The sequence below is a fragment of the Stylophora pistillata genome, chromosome 9, assembly GCF_964205215.1.
Source record: "Stylophora pistillata chromosome 9, jaStyPist1.2, whole genome shotgun sequence".
Lineage (NCBI taxonomy): Eukaryota > Metazoa > Cnidaria > Anthozoa > Scleractinia > Pocilloporidae > Stylophora > Stylophora pistillata.
Window position 1 is genome coordinate 6,147,701 of NC_142527.1, and position 27,500 is coordinate 6,175,200.

General features: G+C 39.3%; 4 protein-coding genes and 1 pseudogene across 8 annotated transcripts in view; 3 read left to right on the forward strand and 2 right to left on the reverse strand.

Annotated features, from left to right (window-relative positions):
- Window positions 1-1,483, reverse strand: part of LOC111341273 (uncharacterized) — a 7,260-nt gene extending 5,777 nt beyond the window's left edge. Inside the window, exons 1-3 of one of the 2 annotated variants that reach the window (XM_022948232.2) lie at window positions 1,365-1,482; window positions 1,221-1,290; window positions 122-178 (exon numbers count right to left, since the gene is read on the reverse strand). In XM_022948232.2, the coding sequence (XP_022803967.2) occupies window positions 122-178; window positions 1,221-1,290; window positions 1,365-1,424 (187 nt within the window). In that variant the 5' untranslated portion in view covers window positions 1,425-1,482. Of the gene's footprint in view, window positions 1-121; window positions 179-1,220; window positions 1,291-1,364 lie in introns of both variants that reach the window. The other variant, XM_088732998.1, reaches the window with a different exon arrangement.
- Window positions 1,484-1,504: 21 nt separating this feature from the next.
- On the forward strand, window positions 1,505-7,508 carry LOC111341277 (uncharacterized). 2 transcript variants are annotated; one of them, XM_022948234.2, is made up of 9 exons: window positions 1,505-1,674; window positions 1,963-2,051; window positions 3,778-3,831; window positions 3,961-4,025; window positions 4,306-4,343; window positions 4,724-4,803; window positions 5,486-5,548; window positions 5,959-6,009; window positions 6,479-7,508. In XM_022948234.2, the coding sequence occupies exons 1-9, from the start codon at window positions 1,620-1,622 to the stop codon at window positions 6,530-6,532; spliced, it is 549 nt and encodes a 182-aa protein (XP_022803969.2). In that variant the 5' UTR covers window positions 1,505-1,619; the 3' UTR covers window positions 6,533-7,508. The 2 variants fall into 2 exon arrangements, with proteins under 2 accessions (XP_022803969.2, XP_088589125.1); XM_088732999.1 differs by lacking the exons at window positions 1,505-1,674; window positions 1,963-2,051 and adding an exon at window positions 2,077-2,150.
- A 140-nt stretch (window positions 7,509-7,648) lies between these two features.
- Window positions 7,649-14,749, forward strand: LOC111341268 (neuronal acetylcholine receptor subunit alpha-5). Of its 3 annotated transcripts, XM_088732995.1 has the most exons (8): window positions 7,649-7,937; window positions 8,608-8,792; window positions 9,974-10,040; window positions 10,877-11,025; window positions 11,566-11,610; window positions 11,964-12,073; window positions 12,333-12,556; window positions 12,894-14,749. In XM_088732995.1, the coding sequence occupies exons 3-8, from the start codon at window positions 9,974-9,976 to the stop codon at window positions 13,694-13,696; spliced, it is 1,398 nt and encodes a 465-aa protein (XP_088589121.1). In that variant the 5' UTR covers window positions 7,649-7,937; window positions 8,608-8,792; the 3' UTR covers window positions 13,697-14,749. The 3 variants fall into 3 exon arrangements, with proteins under 3 accessions (XP_088589121.1, XP_088589120.1, XP_088589122.1); XM_088732994.1 differs by lacking the exon at window positions 7,649-7,937 and having other exon boundaries at window positions 8,262-8,792; XM_088732996.1 differs by lacking the exons at window positions 7,649-7,937; window positions 8,608-8,792; window positions 9,974-10,040 and adding an exon at window positions 10,317-10,548.
- Window positions 14,750-23,479: 8,730 nt separating this feature from the next.
- LOC148722937 (uncharacterized) overlaps window positions 23,480-27,500 on the reverse strand; it is an 11,145-nt gene continuing 7,124 nt past the window's right edge. The window contains exon 4 of the mRNA XM_088734001.1: window positions 23,480-26,113. Within this exon, the coding sequence (XP_088590127.1) occupies window positions 25,972-26,113 (142 nt within the window). The 3' untranslated portion in view covers window positions 23,480-25,971. The remainder of the gene's footprint in view (window positions 26,114-27,500) is intronic.
- On the forward strand, window positions 24,795-25,688 carry LOC148722938 (neuronal acetylcholine receptor subunit alpha-5-like; annotated as a pseudogene).

The following is a 27,500-nucleotide window of genomic DNA, read 5'->3' on the forward strand; positions in this document are numbered from 1 at the left end:
TGTTTACACACCCTCATTTGAACACTCAGGGGTTGGAAGAAGAGATTCGTGAAAGCTATGCAAACCTGGGTGAGAAAAAGGATTTCTTTGATAAAACAAAATGACATCTTCATTAACCTACCAGTTCTTATTAACAATTCCCTTAGAACAACTGTTGATGCAACACCAAAAGGAAGACCTTTCAATGAGAAAAATTAAACAAAACCTTTAAAAAATTTATCAAGACAAAATGATTTGATTGGTAATTTTATGGTGAGATTACTTTGTGACACTTCAAGTTTGCTTTTTTTTTTTTTTGTAGTTAGCAACAATGATCTTCCAAGGAAAACAACTAAACTTGCTGTCCTTTAATTTTGCATTTAAAAAATTATTACTAAGAGAAACAAAGAAAACTAGGATGACTATGGTCAATAATTATATGAGGATGAGTAGCAAGAACAGAACCATTTGAATGATTGTGAAGGATGGAGATTTCAGATTTGGTTTTACATGTAAAATTTGGCACAAAAATACTGATAAATCGCTTGATCCATACTGCATTGCTTGCACTTTCAAATTTTCCTACAGTACATACATAGGAACGATATCATTTTATCCCTCTACACCCTAATATTAGTATGCAGATTCTCCATACTGTATTTTATACATTTCCTAAGGTGCTGACAAGGAGAATTTGTTTAACAATCAAGAGCTTCTCCAGCAGGTGATCATTTCCTCAACTCTCATGACCTTAATGTGTGACTCAGGGATGATATTGTAGGGAGAAATTAGATGCTAGTCACTCTGAGAGATAAAACGGTTAACCACATGCTATTCCAAAACAACGCCGTAGTCCCAGATATTAGGATGTTCTTTTAAGCCACAAGCTATTGTTTGTTTCTTTGTTTTGTTTCGTTCGTTTATCCCATCAAAGAGTTGTGTGCATAATGAATGGGAAATGTAGCCGACCCATTTTCCTCTTTACGACGTCCTTTACGACCTATTTACCAAGGTAGGGGAAAGGTAGGGGGAGGGTTGGTGTCAGCGGTTAGCAGTAGGTCTTGAATGTTATGTTGTGAACAGAAATCATGAAGGAGGAGCACAGCGAGTATCATGTAAACTTCAACTCGCAATATTATCTAAAAAAAATAAGGAACAAAGGGGAACCTTAGAATTACAGTACACCACGATTTCGTGATGAAAATCGATGACCCAACTTAAATTTATTTCGAAATTGCTACCTCTGTAGAGAATACTGTTCCTTGAACAATCCTTGAGAACTTCTCTTTCTTCATCCGTAATCTCTGTTTCCTGGTGAAACCAACTGTAAGTTCGCAACATACAAATACAGTAAAAGAAAACAATACACTCCACTTCCAGTTTACCTCAATCGGTACGTGTTTATGTTGTCGCGATCGTACTTCTCTGTCTGAACTACCAGCCATTTTGTGCCAGTCTTACAAACTATGTTAAATAAAAGGAATTTCGCTCCTATGGTAAACCGCTGAACAAGGAATTCTGACACGCACTTCACAAACAATAAAAGTGAACAGAAGGCAATACACGGAGGGTGGCTGGCGCGACGAAACCAGAGCATAAGTAGACCGCTTTCTTCTCTTAAACCCGCTTTTTCTCGCAATATGAGGATGAGTAGCGAGAAGAAAACCATTTGGATGATTGTGAAAGATGGAGAAGGTATATATTGGGTTTTACACTTAAAATTTGACTACACGATGCCGATAAATCGCTTCTATACCTCATGGCTTGCATGTGATTTCTTACCCTGCGAGCAGAGGTCCCTTCGATGTTCCCAGAAATGTCGAAGGGACCTCTGCTCGCAGAGTAGTAATTTCTCAGTTATATGTACAAGTTATCATACATGATATAAATGATTCGATTGCTGCTCAGGGCTTAAATGGTGTAGTTTGAAGCTTTAAAAGGTAATCGAATGCTGTTGTGTTTTGTCTGCCGTTCTCTCAACAGTCATGTCTGACGTCAAGCGATTTCAGTTTAACTGTGTCGATGGAGTAGAAGAAGAAGATAAGGTCTATGAAAAAGCCAAGTTCTTAGAGGTGAATGGTTCAGGCTTACATCGGGTTCTGTCCTGCTGTGCTATTTGTTAGATGGAAATAAACAAAAGTTACGTTTATCACACACTGCAGTTATTTAGTGTATGTTGTGAGTCACTTCTATCCATGGTTAAATCGTCATTCCCTTTAAATTGATTTGAGCTCATTAATGACACTATCACAACCCAAAACAAAGGATGGAATTGTACCCCACCACAAACTCGCACAATTTTACACATGTAAATAACTGTGGAAACAGTCGCTTGACAGTTAACAACTATTCACCAAAGTGGAGGTGGTTAGTGGTGGATATATCCATCGGTAACCACCAACACGGAGGTGAATAGTTGTTTTAGTAGTCTAAAACAGCGAGATAATATACACCACCAAAAATTAATTTTGAGTGATGTTTTTACTTGTCATGGATGCAAACCGGGATTCCATTTTTTTCTGAGTTACTTGGAGGTAAATAGTTAACAACTATTCACTGAAGTGGAGGTGGTTAGTGGAGGATATTTACTGAGCCACGAAGCAGCGAGGTAAATTTCCACCGCTAACCACCGACACTGAGGTGAATAGTTGTTTTAGTATATACTAAAACAGTGAGATAATATACACCACGTCGTTAATTTGAGTGATTTCTTCGCTAGTCACAGATGCAAACCGGGACGTCATTTTTTCTCAAGTTGCTCAGAGGTAAATAGCAAAGGATATTAGAGTTTGACTAGTTAATCAGAGCGCGCCTTCAACGCTATCCACTGTTTTAGTATATACTAATAAAGGATATTCGGAGTTTGACTAGCCAATCAGAGTACGCGTTCATCACTATCCACTGTATATACTAATATTGACTACTTACTATGCCTCCGGAGAAACTTTTTGATCTAGTAGTAATTGTAATTTCCTTCTTTTTCCTCAATACTAAACAAAATGCAGGGCTCGATACTAACTTTTCAACTTACTAGCCAAGTGGCTAGTGAAGTCTTAGATGGTACAACAATTTCAGTTTGTTTACTGGCCAAACTGGCTAGTGGAAATCGAAAACCACTTGCCAAAACCAAATTTCTATTAGTCTGTGGCTAGTGGGCTACCGTTAGTGTCAAGCCCGGAAGTGATTTGAAGATGTAAAAAAAATATGTTTAATGGTTTATTAATACTTTTATATTTAATATTCATTTATCTTAACCGCCTCCCAGTTAGCTCAATTGGTTATAGCGCTGGATTGTGTTGTGTGGGAGGTTGAGGGTTCGAGCCCCAGCCAGACCAATACTCATGGTCTTAAAATAAGTGAGGAGAATTTGCTATCTTTCTATAATCAAGAAATGGATAGATATTCTAGTCTTCTCGGATAAGGAGGAATAAACCGTAGGCCCCGTCTCCTGCAGGGTTAGGGGTAGGAGATGTTAATTTAATTTCCCACTCATGAGATTAGTGTGTGGTGGATGTCCTCCCTTAGCTGGGATGGGTGGTGTTGGCCCTGAAAAGCCCCTATGGGGAGGGGTCATATGTATGTGTGTATGTATGTATGTATGTATGTATGTATGTATGTATGTATGTATGTCTGTATGTTCGACCATATGAAACAGAGCTGTCGTGATAAAATGATGAACTACCACTGAAGTCTTGAACCAGTTCGTTATAATTATGTATGTATGTATGTATGCATGCATGCATGCATGCATGTATGTATGTATCTCACTCACCAAGTTATTTTTTGGGATGTTTCAAGGATCTTGCAGAACAACTTGGTTTGTCAGGATTTGAAAAGACAAGTGTCTTGAAGGTTTGTATTGTACAATTAGCAAGTTCCCCATGATATCCTTGCACATTAACAGAACTCTTAAATTGATTTATTATTCATTAATGTTACTGTTATCCTTATTAAAAATGTGTTGTCATTATTTCCTCTCAGCTTAGAAATGGTAGAGGTTCTCTTATTCCACTGAGCAGAAGAACCCCTGAAAATACAGTTACAAGGTATTTTTCCTGTGTTCAATGTACATGATTGTATTTATCAAGCTTAAGTGAACCTTATTGGTTTCATTTTACCCAGTACATCAATGTGTGCGACATGATGGGTATCTTAGAAAGGATCAAAGAATCATAAAATTGATGTGCATGTATGTTTTAATCATAAGCATGATTGTGTGATTCCAGAATGTTGCCATCTTTCATGTACAGACACTTCAGTTACAGCTGCATCACATCGTCATCATTGAAAATTTAAATCATATTTATATATTTTATTTTATAATAGTCCCTACATTCTTGAAGTTTGTAGAAGACATTCATCAGGTGAGGGCCTATGACTCATTATAAATTAAAATAAATAAACTCTGATTATTGAATCATTTAACTGGTAGTATTTAGAGGTAGACCTAGTGCTAAAGTCTTTGAAGGAGATAGATTATGCTCATACTTTGATGATAAAATTAAGACATGTGACCTTCTTTGAAATCCAGATCTCAAACACAGTGCCTGTAAGATGCCTTAGGCATATAACAATATAGTATCTACCATTTCAATGTATCATTTTGATGCAAAGAGTGAAATAGCTACAGTAACTGTTAGTAGTTTATTTTTGCCATCTGTGGCTACATAAATGTTGGTTTGCAATTTATATCATATACACAATGATGATTAATCTGCTCCTTTAACTGGATTTACTCTTGCAGTAAAACCCAGTCCTAGAAGAATTGATGTGCCAAGTTACAAAGAAACATACCAGAGAAAGTTAGAGTTATTTACCAAGAGGGTGGGTTTAATGTTTTGCACTGTGATACATGTATGGAAAGAAGAACTTCTTTGGTTGATAAACATATACATCTGTTAATGGTAATATATGCATTTTCAATCCTCCTGCAGCATAGGAAAATTGTGAAGAAAACTCTCTGAAAAAAAACCTGTCGACCACCAATTTTTTAAGCACACCAACAGGTGGCCGACAAATGGCTGACATTCATTCTGTTGGTTAGTTGTTGTTAACAATATTATGGTAACACCATGATATTTTTTGTCCAAACATCAGCAAACCTGGACACTTACTTTGACATTCAGTTGGGGCCAGTAGTCACAGGTCACTGAAATTCCTCCAAAAACAAAACAAACAAAAATAGAAACAAAACTCTTGTCATATTCTAGTTACATGTACTCGCATTACCTGTCGCTGATCCCAGCAATGTGCAGGATGCATATCACATAAAAACCTTATCTAGCTCACAAGAGAGTTTTTTGTTTGTCTTTGATAGTGTAATGCAGCATGTACGAAATATTCAAAGAAACTAAAGGGTCAGACTTCTCTGAAATAACTACATGTACGTCATGCACCATGGTAAAGCAGTTAATTTCCTCCGGAAACTATGATCATACTGTGCTTCGCCTTCAAGGCTTTGAGTTCATGTTTTGAGTGATGGTGTAATGTTTATTCAAATTTTCAGATTAGCAGGCTGGAGGAAACTCTTCCTCAACTGTCACTGTTACGAGATGCTAAACTCAGCGTGGTGAGTAGAATGAAGATTACAGTCGCCAAATTTATCCAAACAAACTTGGTAGTAAGTAGCTGGAACATAACCAGGGAAAAAGACGCTGAATGCTTCTAAATGACCCGTCCGTCTCTGTGCGCACAATCTCATAGAAAACCATTGGAAAAACCGACATGGGCTGGGCAGGGTGATATGGGCCGGTTCGATAAAAAGCCTTCCGATTTTCTTCCTTCTGACTCCAAAAACTGAAGGAAAAGGTTTTATTTTAAAACCTTTTTTGTAATTGTCTCGCTTATGAACGTCTTTCGCGTCTTGTTAAGGTTGAAACAAAATTTTCGAAATTTTTAACACGGTGTGTCTGTTTGATATTTCTCTTTACCTTCATTCTGAATTATTACAAGTGTTTTTCTTGCTCTTCACGTGTGCAGGAAGTGAAAAACTTGGAGGAAAGATTAACGTTTTTGAACTCAAAACTCCAGGTACGTTTTGAAAACATCTGTAATTGTGTTTTTGCATAATTAACATGGCCTGAGGGTCTTTGGCCCCTTGGGTTGGGCTGGAGCCTGTTTCATTTTCTACATGAGATAGATTTGCCTGGTGAAAATTCGTCCTTTAAGTCTGTAAAGCTCTGTATATATATCGACCCTTTCAGTAATGGGAGTGTTTCATTATAATTATGTTCTCATTTTGCTAGAGCTTTCGAGATTTATGGATGTACACGGCTCATATTGAATCGCACAATTCCGACCGACGATTATTCAATCATACCGTTCGCATTAATCTCAGAACTACCTTGCCACAAGAATTAGCGAAAAGAATTTCCGATCCTTCCCCAGATGCCAAGCTTTTTTGATCTCAAACCCCTTATCCTTTCTTGCTTATACTTATTACACATTCTATGCATTACCAACTTGTTCTGATGATACTTAATTCTTCCACTCCATATAGGAAGCTGATTCTCGGCAGTGGAAAGGAATGTTTACTAAACATCCTTTGTGGTGACCAGCAAACTCCACACCTGTGTACAGGACCTAGTGTGATTGAGGCGACTAAGTTTAAGTGCTGTTCAAAACTTCTATAAACATGTACAGCCTAAGTGGCGTGTATCATGCATTATATTGTTGAAGTGGAACAAAGTATAGTAAGCTAAAGATCTGCAGTGTGTAAAAAAGGCAAATTACATTGGTAGTCATTTAATTTTGTTTTCTGTCCCTGCCCTATGAATGTCAAGATAAAACGAATGCACAATTCAGATTGCTAGCTGTCTTTTGTTGGAGCATCGAAAAAAATTATTTACTGACATAATTTAATGGCATAATGATACGGATGTATATGGTTCTGCAAAGAATAAGTAGATTTTTCCTTTGTTAACATCCTAGATTGCAATTACCTTCAGGTCAGAATGCATTCTACAGATATCTTAATATCGATATCATTTTCGTGACACAATGCAGCTGGTGATAGCACTGAGTTTCTTTGCCTCTAAGGGTTAAGACTCCCCGTCTGTAGAGTGGAGGTGTCTAGACTATGATTTGGAGAAAAAAAAAATCGAATATAATATGAAGCCATGCTAATGGAGAGGGATCTAGTTGAGTATTCCTGGATTTTGCTTGTTAGGCTCGAATATTTGACCAATAACCTTTTTGAGATGGGACTGATGTCAGACTTCTCTTAGAAGACTTGACTTCTAGAAGCAAAAGTACGACTGACAGTTTAAAAAAAAATGTCAAAAAGTCTATTTTATCGTATTTCTAGACATGAGCAGCTGTAAGTAACATGGTTCTTGTAGCGAAAGTTTATTTATAGTGGCATTTGGCTGCTCTAAAATATAGCCAATTGTTAATCAAGCACAAACAAGCAGACAAAGGAAACAAAGAAACACTCGAGAAAGGGTGAAAGAGCCAAAATAATGTAATCGAACCCAGAGCTTTTTGGCACTGGAATGGTTAGCTTAATAAAGCTTTATTTGAACTTGCAAGTCCAGTTCCTTGTCAAGGTTTTTCATGCCAATTTTTCCTGGCACAGTAAACTGAATATTACGTCCTAAAATTATGGTAATTATTTTTGTTCGTGATACTTGTCGTCTCATGAGTGTAGATGAATGAACGTAAAAAGTTATCGAGAAGTGTGTATCAGTAACTTTAATCTGGAATTTTGCTGTTGATAAGTTTTCGATGCACCAAGACTTTGTGAAGTTCAAACGCCACTACCTCGAACAAAGCACGTGAAAAGTTATCAGCTAAGACCTTGGGGAGATTCTAACGCCGAACCTTTCATACATCGAACTTTCTACCTCGAACAAATTAAAGCACGTGAAAAGTTCGGCGTCTGAATCAATTAAGGACGCTATCTTCCTCGCTTGGCCGGGATTTTTGACTCGGGAACGGTCATTCAACCTCATCCGAAGGTAAACGTTTCAAATATATACTGTTTTAGGAAATTACAGAACCGCTCCTGTCAAAATTAGCATACATTTGTTTCCGACATAGAATTGTAATTGATAGACCATGTTCCATCGGGTAGCTCAGTGGGCTATTTGCTTTCGAAGTGGAAGTTAAAAATTAAACAAGATTCCACGGAGGTCAACTTCGAGGCAAAGTTGCGGGACGGACTATGCTGCTATTTTAGAGCCCCATGCTTCAAACTGTGTCCCAGATATTCAGAACCTTAACAAGATCCCCTTAAATTCCAAGATTCACAGCATGATGTCATTTGCAAAGATGTCAACTCCAGTTAATTAATTTGCATAACAGAGGATAACCTAATCAAGAAAATGTACACAACAAGGGTAAAAAAAATAATAAGCTAAGTACATTTATAGCTCTCGCGTTCGGCCAAAACAAAGCACTGATATTTGAAAACTGAAGCAATGAATTTCCTGCCTTCCTTCAAATACAAATATCAGCTTATTGTAAGGGCCAGTAAAAGGATATTAGTTATTTTTTGCCTTTAAAAATGTTGTTCCCGAGCAGGTGGACAGCTTCATTTGTATTTTAATTATCTGTGGGTCTAATTTAAAGATAGGGATTTAAAGTTTTAATATTGTTGCTCGATTTGCCTCTTGGCGGCCTATGAAGTAGTTTAGATTGGTGTCATAAGTGCGTTCTAGTGTGAACAAGGAGGAAGATATCCGGTTTTTGGAATAGGCAGACCGACCAAAGAACAAAGAACGACTTAGAAAAGCCTTGGTGGGGTTCATGGCCTTATGAGGACGGTGAATAGAAGGGAAGTTCTTGGAAAAGAACACATTTACTGATGAAAGGTAACTGTATTTGATTTATTTTCATAGGCAAGACGGTTTTTCTGAATGATTTACTTCCATGTATCCATGTATCGTTTCCTTTCCACAATCATATATTTTTTTCATTTCCAAACCATAGAAAAAAAAGTTAGATTTGATGTCATGACGATTTGATTTTTAGTGCAAAAAGTGAAATGTTTGTTTTGCTCTTACTTGAACTTTTTGATATTAGATTACGTATGTTGTAGTGAAGTGTTTGACATAGTAACATCCAATAAAAGTACTAAGGAAAAGGCTTTTCTTCGACTGAAAAGTCTTCAATATTTCCTTGACATTAGTTTTTACTTTTCACACTTCAGAAAAAAAAAACAGAGCTCTTAAATTAATTGAGATCAACATGTTAAAAAGAAAATTTTCTAGTATGTTAACGTTACTCGACGTTTTTCGATCCTATCATATTGTGGAAATAATTGTGGTGGCAGAAAAAAGGTTTTCTGTAGTTTTTAGATCATTTACATCGAGAATTTTCTTAAAGTCAGTATGCTATGTTTCAATACTCTTTCCTTTCTAACTTTATTTATCTTTTTATTTTTTAACTCTCATCACAACCAATAATTATTTTCCCCTATCTATACAAGACATGGGAAAATGAAAATCTAAGTGATCTAAAAAAATTATAAAACAACAAAGAGATTAGACTACAAAATAATTATATTTTTATTTTCCAATAGATTTAAGAGTCTATTAGCATGCAAGATATTTTTTCTTGCATTTGAAATTGATTTATTACAGACATAAATTTTCCCTCGTGCTATGATTTGATGCAACAAACAGACTTAAATGTCAACAAAACATTGTCTGTCATAACAATGAAATATGATGAAATTATAACCAAGATCAAGCACTTTCTAAGACGTGGTTTTACAAAGAATCTGAGTTAAAATGTATTATTTTATGTTGGATGTTGTTCGGAAGCAACAATATTACTCAGAATTTCTCAAACCCAGTGAGGCCAAATGCTCGTGACGATAGTTCAAACATTATTATTGTTATATTGTACGGTGCAAATGATAATTTGCTTTTTTTATTAATGTCAGGGTCTCTTCTATACATCGCTGGCTGAGGCCTTTTTGCAGTTCATTTTTTGTCCTTTTTTGACGTTGTTATTTAAACGTAATTTATTCCAGCTCATTTCTCTACAGATGAATTTTACGTTTCCTCCACTTCGAGTTATCACGTTTGGTGTTGTGACTTTGCTTGCCTCAGAAGGTTCGTAATGTAATATATTGACATAGCTAATTCGTCTCAGTATTAAAGACACATTGAACATCATGGCCCTTCACAAAATAATTTTATTTCGCTTAGCACTCTGGGTGCTTGTACAATTTACAAGGCATTATATGTACTCAGTATATCACACCCAACGACGAACAAGTTTGGACACAGTGGGAAAAACGAGTAAAGTTACACTCTAGAAGTAATTTGAATATATCAACAAAGTTCAAAAGGTGAATTAGCCAACGCTACGGTTATAAAAACTGACGTTTCGAGCGTTAGCCCTTCGTCGGAGCGACGAAGGGCTAAAGCTCGAAACGTCAGCTTTTATAATCGTAACGGTGGCCAATTTACCATTTCAACTTTGTTGATATATTCAATTATTTCGTTACCCCCACCGACGCAGCGCCAAACAGTTTCTTTAGACTATCAGCCTTTATACACTCTAGAAGCTCTGGGAAGTCGAAGTAGGCACTTCGCACGGTTTCCCGATCTATTCAATGTATGCAATGCTCACTGTATGATTGCATAATGATGTATAATACGAGGTTAATATGTTGATATAAATGATTTTGTAATGGTGTTTTCTACACGTACAGATGTTTCATGATCTAAATCATTGATCTTAAAGGATATTGAAAAACATGGTCAAGGGTGCATTGTCTTTTGATCATGACTATCGATGATTGATGTAATAAACAGAACAGCACCTTGAACTAAAGGGCATGCTACAAGTTAATTTTTTTTTTCAATCTGCTCACAAAATAGACAATTTACACCTACGTGGATTCATATCAAGTATTTTCTAAGTGATTTTGTTACTATTTCAGGGGTCACTCTCAGTCTCAACGAGTCAGAAGAATACAAACTTCGCTCTGATATTGTGAAGAATAAGGACCCCATGGTCCGTCCTGTAAAAAACTACTCTGATGCTGTCAATGTGTCCTTCTCTATGGATGTTTTGACCTTGACGGACCTAGTATGCCAACATTTTAACAATGTTTTAATACATACTGTAAATTATTACGGATTAAAATTAAGAACAGAACAAAACAAAACAAACACGCCGTGTGTACCGTCAGCCTGCGAGGATCATCTTACATGGTTCAACGTAATGAATCACAGCATTATGTTTAAGCCGATTTGATTTCTTTCTCGGTCACTCATAACCCGCCAGTCACTTATAAAATTTGTGTTTCCCAGTCCTGAAAACTTTTAAAACTCATCAAGGTTGTCGATGCTGTGGTTAATTCTTTGTTTTATTTAGTTGAGGGATCGTCAAAGTCTATGAAGTCTCCAACCTTTCCATTTGACGGGTGGAAAGGCATCGTCTCCTAGAGGTTTAGATACTGACACTTTATATTACAGCGCTCATTTTTGAACGCCAATGCTGCTCTCAGCTTCCCCCATCATTACGTTGGTTACATTAACATGATATAGAAAAAGAAAAACAGATTCACTTTAAATCATTTGTTTCGTTACTCGGGATTTTACTGATTGCGTTTTTTTGCCATCCCAGGATAGTAAGCGGCAGATGCTCTTAACAAATGTCTTGATCGTACAGGTTTGTTATATGACTACAATGAGCTCTGCATGGGCCTTCGCTCTTTAATATAGTTGTATATTGATTGTTTGCCAGAGTTTCATTCATTCACGCTGTCCTCCATTAATTGTTTACTCATTCATTCACTTATTTTTTTTTTATTTCTTTTAATCATTCATTCATTTATCTATTAACTTACTCATTAACTTGGCCATGAGAACAAACGGACAAATGGAAGATCAAGAGTGATGAATAAATAAACTTACGAGCTAGCAACTATGACAACCACAAATCCAAAATGGGGACATAACAACATTATTACATGATTACTTTCAACTAATTTCTCTCGGTTTCCGTATCATTAAAATTTGCAGAGGTGGCATAATCCGTTCCTCGAATGGAAGAAAGAAGTTTATGGAGGTATTGATCAAATCGTCGTGAACCCAACGGAAATATGGGTGCCAGATATTGTCCTCTACAACAAGTAAATTACTTTTTGAGTTTTAAATTTGTAGTGGTGTTATCCTCGATCCAATCCTATGCACAATCAGTCTGATGACTTTTGATTCCATCCATTCAACAGTAAATCTATCAATTCAGTCAAGCAGCCAGACATTTGTCCGTTAAAAAGTGTATCAATCAATCAATCAATGAGTTATTAATCGTATTCGTCAGTCTTCGATTTAAAATATATCAGTTTAACAGAGAGTTCTTCATTATTCTTGTTGTTTCTTGCCCTGCAGCGGTGATAAACAGGTTCGGAAAGCTGGTCACACTGAATTGTTCAAGAACTGGGTTGTGGTTGATAGCACTGGAAGGTGCACTTGGAGGTCCATAGCAAACCTTGAAAGCAGTTGCAACGTGGAAGTCAGCTTGTTTCCTTTCGATAACCAGAATTGTTCTCTTATTTTTGTATCGGCGAGTTATGGAAGCAATATGCTAGAAATCCATTCCATGCGCCCATTAGGTAGCTACTTAGCATTTGTTTATTATTTGCTTACTAGTAAACGAGTTTCTGGTTATGCCCGCTTTCGCTTACGCATTTACTGTATGATGTTCATGCTTTTCAGCAAATAAGAGCAGGGAGTATTCTTTACGTTTAAGCTCTCCGGAAATTTACTGGCATCTAAATGGATTGTTTATTTCGTCTCCATTTCTGGAAAGAGTGGCAGTATCCTGAATAATGATTTGAACTTCCCACTTGTCTATCTCAAGAAAAGTGATGAGTGCCCTTTTTCTCTTCTTTTCCTTTGAGTTGTCATCTTTTCTTTGATTTCTCGAATTTTTTTTCTTTTCTTTTCCAGGGAGACAAGAACTTGGAAAAAAACAATACGATGACAATGGAGAATGGGTTTATCTAGGCATGAATATTTTGAAAAAATTATCTCAACAACATGGGGATGCAGGACAAGAACACTCTCTTATAGAGTACACACTAAATATCGAACGGAGGCCCCTTTACTACACCATGCTGATGATAATGCCTTGTGTCCTTTGCACCCTATTGGTTCTAGCCAGTTTCGCAATTCCTCCAGAAAATGGTGAACGGATTGGTTTTTGCTCCACCGTCATGCTTTCAATCAGTGTTTATCTTCTCATTATGGCTGATATGCTCCCAGAAAAGTCGGATACGTTACCCATTCTTGGCATTTACTACATCATCACCATGGTTGAGATAGCACTGGCAATGATTGGTACCATCATTGTCTTGAGGATCTATCATTCAACGAGTGAACCTCCCAACTGTTTCAAAACTCTGTACAAAAAGCGCAAGGCAAAGAAACTGAAGAGCGTAAGTGTGAAAAACAAGGGGAAAATGACAAAACTTTTCAGAAACAATGCTGTGAACACACATGATGGCAATACTGTCGGAAGTGATGCAGAATCGAATATAACTCAGGTCCCAGTTGATCCGGAGCCAAAGAAGAAGGAGATAAAGGGCGACGGAAATGACATTGAGCTCACAGAAGATGACAATCGAAAAATCTGGCGTTCAGTTGCTGTTACTTGTGATCGCCTTTTTTTCTGGCTGTTTTCGATCATTTTCATCGGGTCCACTTCATCTGTGGTAAAATTTCGTGGCACTTTTAAGGTTCTGTTTGGATGAGACGGACTATTTTTTTTTTTTTTTTTTTTTTTTTTACGTGAGTGAGGACTCTTCTAACTGTGATGTGTTAACTACTCGGTTCTGTAAAAACAAAGTTCTTTATTCGCGCACACACTAATCCAAGTAATAATAATGTAGAGCCAGAACTCATGAGTTTTATACCTGCTAGCATTTTGCATATATTACGGTCACACTACAATGTACACTAATTAGCAACGATTCTATTGTGATAAGACGTAAATAGCGGCGTGAATTGCTGATTATGCAACATGATTCTCTATTTATGTAACTTCATGTGCTACGTCGTTCTCTTATTAAGTTCGCTGGAGCCGACGCTTGGATGTCTCCTATAAGGATAATGAATTTATGACCAATCCGATCCTAGGAATGTTTGGCCTTTTCAATGAAAATTGGAGTGAAACAGGTTAAGTATTGATGAGTTGTTAGATTCTCTAATTTTTAAGCATAATAAGGAACATACGTAGCCATGGGCTGCAGTCGCATCATAGCTGCTGATCTGGACCTTTGAAGTTACTTATTCATCATGTATGCTTAAGCTTCATGATGGAAAGCTTTTTTTAAAAGCCAGTTACTATTAAAGAGACAAATAAGCAAGAAAACTGTTTCATAAAACTCATGTCAGTTATCATAATTATTCATAAATTTATGAAACATCGTTAGCATGTTTATTGACGTTAGAGAGACTTACAAACTGCTGAAGTAGTAATGTGAGCTCTGGGCAGTAAATTTTACACACGATACCAGTGGCATATCCCTCGCTGTGGCAAATAGGAAAAAAAAATCTTCGATGTATTTTTATAGAAAGAATATGGTCCCAAAGTTGACAAGATAGGATTCTAAATCACCGTCAGCGTTGTGTTAGCGTCATGCTCGGATTTATTGCTCAAACATTTTATTTCTCGGAAAGTCACTCATTAAGGGGTGCTTATTATCATTTAATATCTATTAATGTTATTTTTATCTAAATACATTTGATCAATAGGCATGTATCTCTAAACTTGTCTCGGTATATATTAAAAATTGCTGACTTCATGATGCAGTTCACCATACGTAGTACCTGCAAAAAGTGACCAGTCATCTTTCATGGAAGAGGGAGGGTTGGGGGGGGGGGAGAGTGGAAAGGGAAGTTAGACTTTCGACGTCAAGTATTGGTTTTCTTTACACGGTAGGATCTGGGTGTGAAAAAACCGCTCCCTCTGAAAACCACGTGATCCCCCCACGAGATAGATAGTCACTTGTCCCTGACTCCCTTCCTTCTCGCTGAGTTGTCGTCGAATATAACACCAGGCGTTGTACTTGTTGCCTTTGCTTTGTTTCGTGGACGATCCAAGAATGCCAACCTTTTTTCCGAAACCACTCCTTTTTGTTTGCATTGGATAACGAACGGTGGCATCGATGAGCCATCCATATCTGGAAAGCTAACAGAGAAAAGATTGTTGACAAAAGCAACTCAGTGTCGGAGTTGGACTGCAGCACGGGCGTCCCTACTTCAGGTTCTTACGAAAAGCCGTAAAAATCTACAAAAAAACTTCTGTAACGTAACTAGTTTTATTTCCGCCATTCATATAATAACCATGATAGATGCTTTCAAACAAGTTAGCAGCAACCTACAAGCGTATTCCAAGACCAGCCTTCCACGCTTTGTACAGCTGACTGTAGGTGGCCAACACAGCTCCTTGTAATGCGCAAAGACGCTTTGCGTCGTAATAGGTCAGTTTATATCTTCCAGCTCTGGCATGAAATACTCCCTTTGTAGGAACAGTCTTTCCCGTGATGTTCGTATCTAAATAAGCTAAATTACGCATCAAACGTTTCAGCGTAAACTTGGTTAAAAAACCATAGTAACAACCCGGAATTTAGAAATGAAATGAGGAGAGGGGTTAACGATCAATTAGAAAAGTTTTCATACATCAATACATCCATGAGTACTCAATAACCTATCAATAATTATGAACCAGAGACAAAACTTGAGGACCTCGGGTCTTAAACCGTATGGAATATGTCTTATTATAATTGCCCCAGGTCACGTTGGGATGGCAATCCCGTTTTACATCTGTTACGTATGACCAATGACTTGATCATTGTTTCACTAACTGTACAGTGTGCCATAGGCTTTCTCTCTCGATAATCCTAACGGGCTTACGTAAGGATTTTTTAATGGACTCACCAAGTTACACTTATCGTCGATAAATGGCAGTGCTTTAACTTCTGGAAGGCACTGAGAGGAAAATTTATCCAATCGTGAACCAAGACTGCAAGTCTCTTCATAACTACATGGGTTGCTCGTACATGGAGATAAGCTGGAAATAAACTAAATTTAAATCAGATTAGAGAGGAGACACTTGAAAGCCAAAGGACCCACAAGATACTATTTAGAATACAAATACCTGGTATGTTCGGGAACAAGTTCTGTAATAATGCAGTTTTGATCAGGTACAAGTTTGTCTCGGCTTATTTTCCAATCCATAATGTAAAAGACTAGGGAAACCGAAGAATTTCAAAACGTCTTGATGAGCAGACTTATGGAAGGATTCAAGGTATCTCCTTCCAAGGTCCGTTCAAAGTTAAGATATGGATAGGATTCTAGAGGGAGGATCTAGGAGGCCTAACACACTTTAAGAGTTCATCGATGGCCTAGAATTGTGGGATTGACACTCAGTCGAATTATCCGAGGTTATTGACCAGTGCAGCCTTTATATTATAATTGTTCAGGCGTTAATACTGTTTCATGTCGATACCCTTAATGGCTCAATCTCGTTATTATTGTTCTAGTTAATTCACTCAGCGTCACAACCATAGAAACATATGTCAAGAATATACCTCAGTCGATGTGCCGTCATAATTAAAGCTGGTATTCCCTTGCATTCCTTGTGGATCCAGAACTCTGTCTGAGCTGCTCAGTTCGCAAGTGTAAAACCCATCGAGAGCAGTGTTGGCAATATTAAAGGTAAGACATGCGACTGGACCATGATTTATGCAATGGAAGACACACTCAAACAAATCCTCCACTTTTCGTGTTGTAGTTAAATCTCCAACCAAGATCATGTCCACCATTTTGTAGAATTTGCTTTCGCGCTTGATTTGGTATTGAGCGAAACCAAGTGGTGTTGTCATCCTGACGAGAAAGATTAGTAAAATGGTGAAAGTTTTCGTGAAATGTATCAGTGCCGAAGGCTGGGGCTGGACTGTGAAAAAAAATATGAAAGTTTGACGTTACCCGCTAATGGGAGAGAGGATCACCTTCACCAATTATTAAGGGAAGGCGTTGCTTGTGGAAGCATGCTGTTTAACTCGATTGCATCACCAGGATGTAAGAGGAAAATGTTTTTTTCCATCATCGAAACTGCTGTTATCGCCCTCTTGGGTAAGATGAGCTAAGATCATTCTATTTTCTTTTAATTTTTCAATTTTTTTTTTTTTCACGAACATCTCTCGTTTGTAAGAATATGATTCGGCACCTCGGCTTTTGAAGAGGAAATCACAAAAGCTGTCCTGGATGAACCCACGCTCAACGATGCGTGCTAAGAATCAATTCGTTTTTTAACTCTCTATTAATTTCAAGCAATTTATTTTCCAGGACGAACAACCCGCTGTGTGCTTCATATACATACTTATGTTAGCAGCGTCAGAAAAAGAAGGAAAGTGTGGTTTTACAGAAGCGACATCCGTTAGCTATCAGTGGGGTTCTTATAACACCTGCAGCTCTGTTCAAATGGCCACGCTCAACCGGCGTGCTTGAAAGGACCAAGCTCAACCAGTGAGCTCCGCGCGCCATTGTTATTAGTTAAATTAAGCACCGCGAAAACGGCGAACGTTGAACGTCGGCTAGCCGTTTGTCGTTTGCCGTTCCGTCCGCGATGTTCGTCTGTTTAAGCTTCCCGACGACACTGCAGATGTTCTCGGTCGCCATTCACTGCGACTAGAAATAATCCATACAAAGAAGTAATGTATTTTCCGCTTGAATTTGAACTCCATTAGCTTTACAAGCAGTCCATATAGAAGTAAGATGATAAACGAAGCTTAGGTATAAAGCAAGCGACTAAAATGTAGAAATAGTCGGTAAAAATGGGCTGCAAATACTCACGTTTTCGCGTTCCCTACAAACGGGAAAAATGTCCTCCTCGAGTAGAAACGGCGGCCGGCAAACGGTAAACGCGGGAAATGTCAGGTCACGTGACCCTCTCTGCCGTTCGCGGGAAAAAAATACGGTGCTTAATCTCTCTATTGTTATTATCCGGACTCGATACTTTTTTTTCACACACCGAACGGAAACTGCAAAGAACACCACAACGGCAGTAGCTTTTGCCAATATTTTCATTGCAAAAATATAAATAGCGTATTATCACTCAGAGCAAAACTAAATCGCTTTGGTGAAGGGAATATATTGAAGACGTTTTCTGTCTGTGGAACAGAATCAACAGCAAAATAGAAGAATAAAGTCTAGGAGCTCAATACTTTTTCTCACGAACCAAACGGATACGGCAAAGAATACCACAGGAGAGGGGTATTGAGGTTTGCGGTTTTGCTGTTTTGGCTGTTCTTTTTAGATCGGTTTTTCGGTTTTTGCGCCAAAAAACGTCGGTTTTTCGGTTTTGTTGTTCATTGCGTTTTGCGGATTTTCCGTTTTGAGCATTTGGTTTTCCGTTTTCGCCAAAAATTTTGAATTGACGGGTACTCGGATTTGGTATCCGATGTGCCTTTTCGGTTTTTCTTATTGGGGTTCCGGTTTCTCTTCGATCTGAAATGTGCAAAATTATCGGTTTAGACGGTGTTGCATGCGGTTTTCAGTTCTGATCGAGTTTTTTTTTTTTTGGCGATTTTGCTGTTTCTAATAGACCCGAATACCTCCTTCCCACAGCGACAGTGACTTTTGCCAACATTTTCATGGCAAAAATAGATCAGAGGAAACTGTGAATAAGCCGTGGGTACATTGCGTCTGAATGAGTTTTGACAGGAGCCCATCATGGGCTCCTGGTTTTGAAGATAACGAAATTCCAATGGGTGACTCCTGGATACAGTTGAAACAGACTCGCTTGCACCATTACTTGTAGCTTCAATGTCATGCACATCTTTCTTTTTTAACTTTGATAGGCATACCTTTGCTAGGTGTCCTACTTTATGACAATAATGGCATGTGGCATTCTTCGCTGGGCACTGATCTCTGGAATGAGGACCCCAGCCGCAATTCCTGCAAGCCTGGGATTTACCTGAGCTAGTGTTTTGTCGCTGAGTTTTGAAGCCTTGTTATCCTTTCGGTGCACTGATGGAGTGTACTTCGGTATTCATTAACTGAAGCTGTTTCTCTGCTGACTCTTCTGACTCGGCCATCTCGCGAGCTGTGTTAAACGTGAGAGCATTCCAACCTTGAAACAGTCCTTAGGTATACGGTCAGATTCCATACCCAACACAAGAAAATCTCTAAGGAAACGATCGTTGTGTTCGGCTGGATAGTTGCGTCCTTCATCGACAAAGGCCCGTCAATTGACTGGAGTACAGACGAAAACCTATACAGCCGGTTCAAAATGTGGAAACAAAGATGCTAATTGCTATTCACCGGACCGATGGCTAAAAATTGACGAGGAAATCAAGTGTAAACATTTGTTGTACTAGTCGGGAGAGCAAGGTATCGAACTGTTCAACAGCTGAGATCTGTCTGCAGACGACCAGGAAAAGCTGGACAACTATTGGGAAAGATTTGAGCACTTCGTGAAACCACACTCGAATGAGTTAATAGCAGCGTAAGAGCTTTATAACCTTCGACAAGGTACTCTCTCTCTTGAGGAATTTATTGCGAAACTAAGAATTCTTGTGAAGGAAGCCAACTATCCAGCCGAACACAACGATCGTTTCCTTAGAGATTTTCTTGTGCTGGGTATGAAATCTGACCGTATACCTAAGGACTGTTTCAAGGTTGGAATGCTCTCACGTTTAACACAGCTCGCGAGATGGCCGAGTCAGAAGAGTCAGCAGAGAAACAGCTTCAGTTAATGAATACCGAAGTACACTCCATCAGTGCACCGAAAGGATAACAAGGCTTCAAAACTCAGCGACAAAACACTAGCTCAGGTAAATCCCAGGCTTGCAGGAATTGCGGCTGGGGTCCTCATTCCAGAGATCAGTGCCCAGCGAAGAATGCCACATGCCATTATTGTCATAAAGTAGGACACCTAGCAAAGGTATGCCTATCAAAGTTAAAAAAGAAAGATGTGCATGACATTGAAGCTACAAGTAATGGTGCAAGCGAGTCTGTACCAGACCCTAATGATCACATATTTCTGGGCTCAGTTGGTGTAACACCCTTAACCACTAGTGTCCATGCCATCTCCTCTAAAGAGAAGCCCTCTTGGAAGTCTCCCTATCACTGAGCCCAGCATGAAAACAGACACCCGTCCTATGTAAAATAGACTCTGGTGCAGAAACCAACATCATAGCCACATCCTTGTACAATCAACTTGCCCCTAGGGTTATGAATCTACAGAAACCTACCGCCAAGCTAACAACATGTGCTGGAACTGAAATCCCAAACTTGGGCTCCTGCCAGGTTTACGTAAAGGGCCCTAACAAACCAAAACCCAAAGTAATCCAGGCGGAAGTTGTAGATGTCGATGGGCCTCCCATCATTGGTAACATATCAGCCCAAAGTCTGAATCTTCTCAAACTTAACTGGGCCGTCGCCATTGAAAGTAGCAGCAAATCAACCAGTCAGTCCTTTAAACTATTCGACGGACGTGGTAAGCCACATCCCTTCCCAGTGACGAAAGAATACCTTCTGAAAGAGTATCAAGATGTCTTTACTGGACTTGGCTGTTTCCCTGGCCCCCTATACCATATAGAAACTAAGTCGGACATTCCCCCAGTACAACACCCCCACGGCAGATTCCAGTCACCTGCAAAGTGCCTACCGAGAAGAACTTCTACGGCTAACACAGGCAGACATTCTAGTAGAAATACATGATGAGTATACACCATGGGTCAATTCAACAGTGGTCATAAGAAATCCCAACGGCACGATCCGCTTATGCCTAGACCCCCGTGACCTCAATAAAGCCATTCAGCGCACCCCTTACTATGTGAGAACCATAGATGATGTGATACCCAAGGTCAGTGGCGCCTCCCACTTTAGTATCCTCTATGCCCGAAGCGGATTTTGGCAAGTTGAACTGGACGACGAGAGCAGCAAACTTTGCACTTTCAGTACTCCATGGGGCAAATACAGATGGAAGAGGCTGCCTTTCGGACTTACCTGCAGCGGAGACGTGTTCCAAGAAAAAATGGACAATGTGTTTGGAAACCTCGATGGCCTGAGTGGTATTGCAGACGATACCTTTGTTTACGGCAAGAGCGAAGCAAAGCACGATCAGCACATACTGAATGTCCTCGACACAGCACGGGAGAACAGCATACGATTCAACCCGGATAAGTTTCAGTTTAAAGTAGACCAAACATCCTTTCTTGGGTTTACGTGGACTACAGATGGTCTAAGAGCTGATGATCTCAAGATTAAGGCTATCAGAGACATGTCTTCCCCACAGAATCTAGCTAAATTGCAGACCTTCATGGGGATCGTCAACTACCTGAACAGATTCTCCCCGATCATGGCCCAGAACTCAGAGCCCCTGAGGCAACTGATGAAGAAAGGCACACCCTTTGTATGGCAACCAGAGCATCACAAAGCATTTCAAAGTCTCAAACAAATAATCACCGAAGCACCAGTGTTGGCCTATTATGATCCAGAAAAGACAAGGTGATTCAGTCAGATGCAAGCTTAAAAGGACTTTGGCGTGTACTCATACAAGACGGTAAACCGGTGTGCTATGCAAGCCGATAACTCAGCGATACGGAATCCCGATACAGCAACAAAGAAAGAGAACTTTTAGCTGCCTGTTGGTCCTTAGAGCGATTCAGCCACTACGTCTTTGGTAAGCAAGTGGTTGTCGAAACAGACCACAAACCGCTTGAAAGCATAAGGAAGAAGAGCATACCCAGTGCATCACCACGCCTCCAGAGGCTCCTCCTGAAGATGTCCAAATAAAACGTGGAAATTAAATACATTCAAGGCAAAACAAACGTTGTAGCAGATACCCTATCCAGAGTCTGCTGCATGGAATCCCCCGACGAGGATTCAGAAACACCGCTACTTGAAGTTGATGCCATTAGCCACACCTTGCCCGCTAGCCCAGCTAAACTGGATGAAATACGAAACCACACAAGTCAAGATATTGTGCTCAGCCATTTGGAGGATGTCATTCATCAAGGATGGCCTGAATATCCAAACGAATGCCCTGCTAACCTGAAAGAGTTTTGGAACTTCAGAGAAGATCTAAGTGTTGAAAATGGCCTCATCCTGGAGGGACATCGTCTTCTGATTCCTAGCAACATACGTCCTCAGATACTTCAGACTATTCACCAAGGCCATCTGGGGGCAGAAACGTGTAACTTGAAAGCTAGAGACTGTGTTTTTTGGCCAGGTATCTCAAAGGATATTAATGAAATGGCTTCCAACTGCGCCACTTGCATACAGTTTTCTAAACGCCAACCAAAGGAACCCTTACACCCTCACTGTATACCCACTTTTCCTTGGCAAAAACTTGCCACCGATTTGTTCGACTACTTAGGCGCCCAATATCTGTTGGTAACAGATTATTACAGCAAGTACCCCGTCGTGAGAAAGCCGAGCTTCACTACATCGACTGCTGTCATTAACCACCTCAAGTCAATGTTTGCAGAAAATGGGGTACCAGAAACCTTGATATCTGATAACGGCCCACAGTACAACAGTCAAGAATCTGCAGCCTTTTGCAAGCAGTGGGGCATTGACCATGTGACAAGCTTGCCACTGTATCCAAAACGCAACGGCTTCGTAGAGCGGTCAGTTCAGACAGTAAAGAACCTTCTACGAAAAGCAGAAGCCTCGGGATAAGACCCATACTTAGCATTTCTGACATACCGGACCACGCCTGTAGACAGCAACTTACCGTCACTTTCTCAGCTGCTGAACCGTAGAGCTTACCGCACACAGCTGCCATGCAGTGGCCACCTCCAACGTTTACAAGCTTTTGATAGCAACAGAGAGCAACTACAAAATCGACAGGACACCCAGAGAAACAAGTACGACCGCCAAGGGACACATACGCTTCGACGACTAAATCAAGGCGAGCAAGTAGTCGTGTTCCAACCACAGACCAAGGAATGGATTCCCGCAGAGGTAAAGGAAGAGACCAGTAAACCAAGGTCCTACATAATGAAGACAACGAGTGAGTCTTAGCTAAGACGCAACAGAGTCCAGCTAAAGCCTTTACCTTTCTAGAAAACACCAACAACCTGTGGAGAACAAGTTATTAGCAACCAGGAGAGTACACTGCCGGACAGCCATGAGACAAAGCCCTTACCTCTTCAGACGTCATCATCAGAATTACCTCAGGCGCCTGCCAAGTCACCGTTACCTTCCAACCAAGGCAGTAACAAGTTGCCTCGGACAACCAGGAGTGGCCGCATTGTAAAGGAGCCATCTAAACTAGACTTATAAGCGTCCTTTTGCTGTCCGAACGCTGATGAATAAACACTCAGAGAAACACTTATAAACTCTGTTTTTATTGTTATTTTTGTTGTTTCTGTTTTGTTCTCTCTTTTTTTTTTCTTTGGCTGTTACTTTTTGTTAGAAACTTATATTTCTGTTTTTAGCCTTTCTTAGGGTGGAGATGTTACATTAGCTAAGCTTACGCAATAGTCTAGCGCATGCGCAGTGAAGAGACTAAGCACATGTTCGGGACACAAAGTTTATATTCCTTAATCTGAGATAACTAAATAAAATTATCAAAAGCAGCATATCCTTTTACAACATCGATTTGTTTACATCTGAGTGAGTGTTACATTTGCATATTCTGCTCCATTTTAATAGTCGTTTGTACGCATTTTCCGTCCTGTCATGATGAGCTCAAGGCCTTCGCTCTTTAATATAGTTGTATATTGATAGTTTGCCTGAAGTTTCATTCATTTACTCTGTCTTCCATTAATTACTGCGTTGTTTACTCATTCATTCATTTATTTTCTTTCTTTCTTTTAATCATTCATACATGTATTTATTAACTTATTCATTAACTTGGCCAATAGAGCAAACGGAGAAATGAACGATCAAGGGTGACGAATAAATAAACCTATGCGGTAGCAGCTGTGACAACCACAAATTCGAAAATAGAGAGAACGGGGGACATGATAACATTATTAGATGATTACTTTGAACTAATTTCTCTCAGTTGCTGTAGCATTAAAATTTGCAGAGGTGGCATATTCTGTTCCTCGAATGGAAGAAAGGTTATGGAGGTATTGATCAAATCACCGTGAACCCAACGGAAATATGGGTGCCAGATACCGTCCTCTACAACAAGTAAATTACTTTTTGGGTTTATGTAGGAGTGTTATCCTCGATCCAATCTTATACACACTCAGTCGGATGAATGTTGACTCCATCCATTTAACAATAGATCTATCAATTCAGTCAGGTAGCCAAATATTTGTTCGTTAAAAGGTGTATCAATCAATCAATCAATGAGTTACTAATCGTAGTCGTCAGTCATCGATTGAAAATAAATCAACTGAACAGAGAGTTCTTCCTTATTCTTGTTGCTGAGCGACGATAAACAGGTTCGGAAAGCTGTTCACAAGAAACTGTTCAAGAACTGGGCTGTGGTTGATAGCAGTGGAAGGTGCACTTGGAGTTCGATAGCAAATCTTGAAAGCAGTATGCTAGTTGCAACGTGGAAGTCAGCTTGTTTCCTTTCAATAAGCAGAATTGTTCTCTTATTTTCGTATCGGCGAATTATGGAAGCACTGTGGTAGAAATCCATTCCATGCCCCCATTTGGTAGTTACCTAACACTTGTTTATTATTTGCTTACTAGAAAACGAGTTTCTGGTTATACTTTCGCTTATACATTTACTGCATGATGTTTTTACATTTAAGCTTTCCGGAAAAATTCTGGCGTCTAAATGGATTGTTTATTTCATCTCCAATTCTAGGAAGAGCAGCAGTATCCTGAATAATGATTTGAATTTCACATTTGTCCCTCTCAAGAAAAGTGATGAGTGCCCTTTTTCTCTTCTTTTCCTTTGATTTCTCATTGTTTCTTCGATTTCTCGAGTTTTTTCTTTTCTTTTCTTTTCCAGGGAGACCAAAACTTGGAAAAAACCAGTTCGATGACAATGAAGAAAGGGATTATCTGGACAGGAATATTTTGAGAAGGATATCTCAACAACATGGGGATGCAAGACACGAACACTCTCTTATAGAGTACACATTAAAGATCAAGCGAAGGCCCCTTTACTACACCATGCTGATGATAATGCCTTGCGTCGTTTGCACTCTTTTGGTTCTAGCCAGTTTCGCAATTCCTCCAGAAATTTCTGAACGGATTGGTTTTTGCTCCACCGTCATGCTTTCAATCAGTGTTTATCTTCTCATTATGGCTGATATGCTCCCAGAAAAGTCGGATACGCTACCCATTCTTGGCATTTAATTTACTACATCATCACCATGCTTGAGATAACACTGCCAATAATTGGTACTATCATTGTCTTCAGGATCTACCATTCCGTGAGTGAACCTCCCAACCGTTTCAAAACTCTTTAAAAAAAAGCGCTAAGCAAAGAAACTGAAGAACGTAAGTGTTGAAAGCAAGTGGAAAATTACAAAACTTCTCAGAAACAATGCTGTGAACACACATGATGGCAATACTGTCGGAAGTGATGCAGAAACGAATGTTACTCAGGTCCCAGTTTATCCGGAGCTAAAGAAGATTAAGATAAAAGGCGAGGGAAATAACATTGAGCTAATAAAAGATTACAATCGAAAAATCTGGCGCTCAATTGCTGTTACTTGTGATCACCTTTTTTTCTGGCTCTTTTCGATCATTTTCATCGGGTCCACTGCATTTGTGATACTGTTTCGTGGTACTTTTAAGGTTTTGTTTGAGTGAGACGGATTATTATTTTTTTTTTTCATTAACGTGAGAACTCTTCCAACTGTGGTGCTTTGTTTATGTAAATTCATCTGCTACCCTTTTCACTTACTAATTTTGTTGGAGCGGACGCTTAGATGCCTACGATAAGGATAATGAAGTCATCACCTATCAATCTTAGGCATTCTGTGCCTTTTCAACTAACATTGGAGTGAAACCAGTTGAGGATTTATGAGTTGTTAGATTCTCTAAGTCTAAGCATATTGGTCCCTGACTCCTTCAGTTCCTTCTCGTTGAGTTTTCACTGAATATAACACCAGGCGTTGTACTTGTTGCCTTTGCTCTCTTTACTGGACGATCCAATAATGCCAACATAATTTCCGCAACCATTCTTTTTTGTTTGCATTGGAAAACGAGCGGTGGCATCAATGAGCCATCCATATCTGAAAAGCAAAAGGAGAAAAGATTGCTGACAAAAGCAACTCAGTGTTGGAGTTGGAGAAGACAAACAGCTTCAAAAATACACCAAGATCCAAGATTTTTTGTAGCTGATTTGTGTGCCCAGATGAAAGGAAAGGCCACGTAGAGATTTACGGCTTTCTCAGAAAACGTGCAGCACGTGAAGTCTGTTAAGGATACTACAAACGATTCATTTAGCAGAAGTCGAATTTGATCTCTCTTTTACGTATTACTTTAGTTGCGGATGTGGTTACGTTGTTGTCTATTGTCTATTGGTTTGTAATCAGATATTTTAGCGTCCCCACCCACGTATAAAAGCCTCGGATAGCGTCCCTTTAGCCAGTGTGTGATTGTATTTCGCCTTGTCCATTTCTCTATTTGTTCGATTCGCTGTTTTTGGTTCCTAACTTTTGACCCAAGCGGGACCAATAAGTGAGTAATTTTGTTAGCTTTTTTTTTTGTCTAGTTTTCTTATTTTGGATAGAAGTACGCTAACGTACAGGGTCGTACAATAGTACAATTTATTGTTTTTAATCTAAAAGGGAGTGAATCAAAGAAGGAGACGATAAGCTAGGAACGCCCAAATGGTTAATCTTGTGATCGATTTTGAATTCTCGAGTTATTTTGATGTAGATTATTATGATTTTCGTGAACTCCTGTTGATTATTGTTATTTTTGGTCGCGTTATCGACGGAGGAAGGTTAATTGCTCCAAGCGTTTTTGATCATGAGTTACGCAACGTTTCAAGTAAATTGATAGGAATTCGTTGCATTGTTATTTCAGTAAATGGCTTGAACCCGGGGGTAACATGTGTAGGTGTAGTCTGATCGTCCGGGTGAGTGTAGTCCTGAGAAGGACTGTTGTCGGTGGCAGTGACTGACGTTTCGACAACCTGCGCGGAAGTCATCATCAGAGTCAAATGAATGATTGTTGTCAGTAGAATGTTCTTATTCCAGTTCGTGTGAAATGATCGGTTGGTTTTGCCCTGATGTTATTGGCTGTAAGACTCAAGTGACGTAAGTCGGTCGTGATTGGTCTGTTTCGATCTGTCGGTAAAGTTAGGTCGTTCTTTTTCGGTCGTTTGTGATGTTTATGTCGTGAATGAGTCGTTTGTATGGGGCGGGTAGTTGTTGACATCTGTTTAGGGGAGTCTGTTCTAAGTTAGTAAACCCGCTTTCCAGAGTCAGTCGTTGAAAATAGTCAGTGCTGTAGGTTAGGCATTGCGCAGAGTCCCAGTCAATGTTGTGGTTGGTAAGTCGATGGTTTTCAGCAATGTGATTGCTGACATCACCTTTCCTGGTCGCCCGTCTGTGTTCAGTCAGTCTTGCTGTGAGGTTTCTGCCAGTCTGACCTATGTAGGAGGCTTGGCAG

What these genes read in the sequence shown, in the direction of transcription:
- LOC111341277 (XM_022948234.2), top strand. Translation starts at nt 1,620, where the DNA reads ATGAGGATGAGTAGCGAGAAGAAAACCATTTGGATGATTGTGAAAGAT. An exon ending in AAAAAGCCAAGTTCTTAGAG is followed by an intron (nt 2,052 to 3,777) that starts GTGAATGGTTCA and finishes GGATGTTTCAAG; the next exon opens with GATCTTGCAGAACAACTTGG. An exon ending in AAAAGACAAGTGTCTTGAAG is followed by an intron (nt 3,832 to 3,960) that starts GTTTGTATTGTA and finishes ATTTCCTCTCAG; the next exon opens with CTTAGAAATGGTAGAGGTTC.
- LOC111341268 (XM_088732995.1), top strand. Translation starts at nt 9,974, where the DNA reads ATGAATTTTACGTTTCCTCCACTTCGAGTTATCACGTTTGGTGTTGTG. An exon ending in GACTTTGCTTGCCTCAGAAG is followed by an intron (nt 10,041 to 10,876) that starts GTTCGTAATGTA and finishes TTACTATTTCAG; the next exon opens with GGGTCACTCTCAGTCTCAAC. An exon ending in CAAATGTCTTGATCGTACAG is followed by an intron (nt 11,611 to 11,963) that starts GTTTGTTATATG and finishes TAAAATTTGCAG; the next exon opens with AGGTGGCATAATCCGTTCCT.